This window comes from Camelina sativa, chromosome 11, assembly GCF_000633955.1.
Source record: "Camelina sativa cultivar DH55 chromosome 11, Cs, whole genome shotgun sequence".
NCBI lineage: Eukaryota > Viridiplantae > Streptophyta > Magnoliopsida > Brassicales > Brassicaceae > Camelina > Camelina sativa.
The window spans coordinates 33,845,260-33,846,413 of NC_025695.1; the positions used below are offsets into that span (position 1 = coordinate 33,845,260).

General features: G+C 37.2%; 1 protein-coding gene across 2 annotated transcripts in view; it reads left to right on the forward strand.

Annotated features, from left to right (window-relative positions):
- The window catches only part of LOC104725068, a 4,381-nt gene continuing 3,255 nt past the window's right edge, over window positions 29–1,154 (forward strand). The window contains exons 1-4 of one of the 2 annotated variants that reach the window (XM_010443670.2): window positions 29–145; window positions 408–567; window positions 663–706; window positions 808–1,050. In XM_010443670.2, the coding sequence (XP_010441972.1) occupies window positions 420–567; window positions 663–706; window positions 808–1,050 (435 nt within the window). In that variant the 5' untranslated portion in view covers window positions 29–145; window positions 408–419. Of the gene's footprint in view, window positions 146–407; window positions 568–662; window positions 707–807; window positions 1,139–1,154 lie in introns of both variants that reach the window. The other variant, XM_010443668.2, reaches the window with a different exon arrangement.

Here is a 1,154-nt window from a genome sequence, read left to right on the forward strand (position 1 = left end):
TTGTTTTTTTGTTTCCTTATGACGTTCTCCGTGTTACCTTTTGCTTGCTCAACTTGCCTTTTCTATGTTCGCTCTTGTTCTTATGGTGTCGGTAACGCAGTTATTGTGTTTGTATCTCTTTTTGTGATTGATTCGAAGTTTTTTGGTAAGTAAATGCTTCTGCTTTGACCAATATTTGTTTGCTCTTAATTCTAAAGATTCTTTTCTTTTTAATTCCCAAGATTTATGTTTCCTTTCATAATTCTCTTTCAGTAGTCCAAGTAAAAAAATATTAAGGCAAAGGTCGGTTCTTTATTCTTGAATCTGACTGAGGTTCTCTCTTTGGTTTCTGTTGTTGTGTATAGTAACTAATTGGGATTTTGATTGGGTTTTTTTTGTTAATGAATGGTGAATTGTGATGGTTTCAGGGGTTGAAGAAGATGAATAAGCAACGAAGAAGAAACGTTCAAGGTCATGGCGTTGGAAGACAGATTCCAGGTTGTTTGGGTCGGATGGTTAATCTGTTCGATTTTGGAACAGTTGGTAATGGAAAGAAGTTGCTTACAGAGAAACCACATTTTCGTAATGGTTAGGTTTCTTCTCTCTTTTAAACCTCTAGGATTAGTAAAGTTAGGATTTTTAAAGTCGTTTTGATATCGATGGTGATGATGATGGCTTCACAGGGTCTATCAGGAGGACTCAGTTAGATCAAATAGAAGACAAAGTTGTGAGTTTGTTGAACCTGTAAAGACAATTTGCTTTCTCTGATTGTTTTTGGTTTATGTAATGAGTAAAAGTGTTAATCAATTGTTTTTGTTGGGAGTGTAGGATGTGACGAATGGTGGAGCCAATGGAACACGGATGAAGATGCTTATAGAACAGGAAATGTCGAAAGAAATGGATATTAAGCTCAGTTCGACGAATTTGGTAGCTAAGTTGATGGGTCTTGATTCCTTTCCTCAGACACAACCTGCTCCAAGGAGTAATAGTTCAAAGCCTCGTCTAAAGAGGTCGTTAAGTCACGGGGAATATAAAGATGTCTATGAGATTTGGCAGAAACCTAGTAATGGTGTGGAGGGTTTAAGCAAGAAGCATATGGACATTGTCCGTGAGAAGTTCTTGGAGGCGAAACGTTTGGTTACAGATGATAAACTTCGACATTCCAAGGAGTTTCA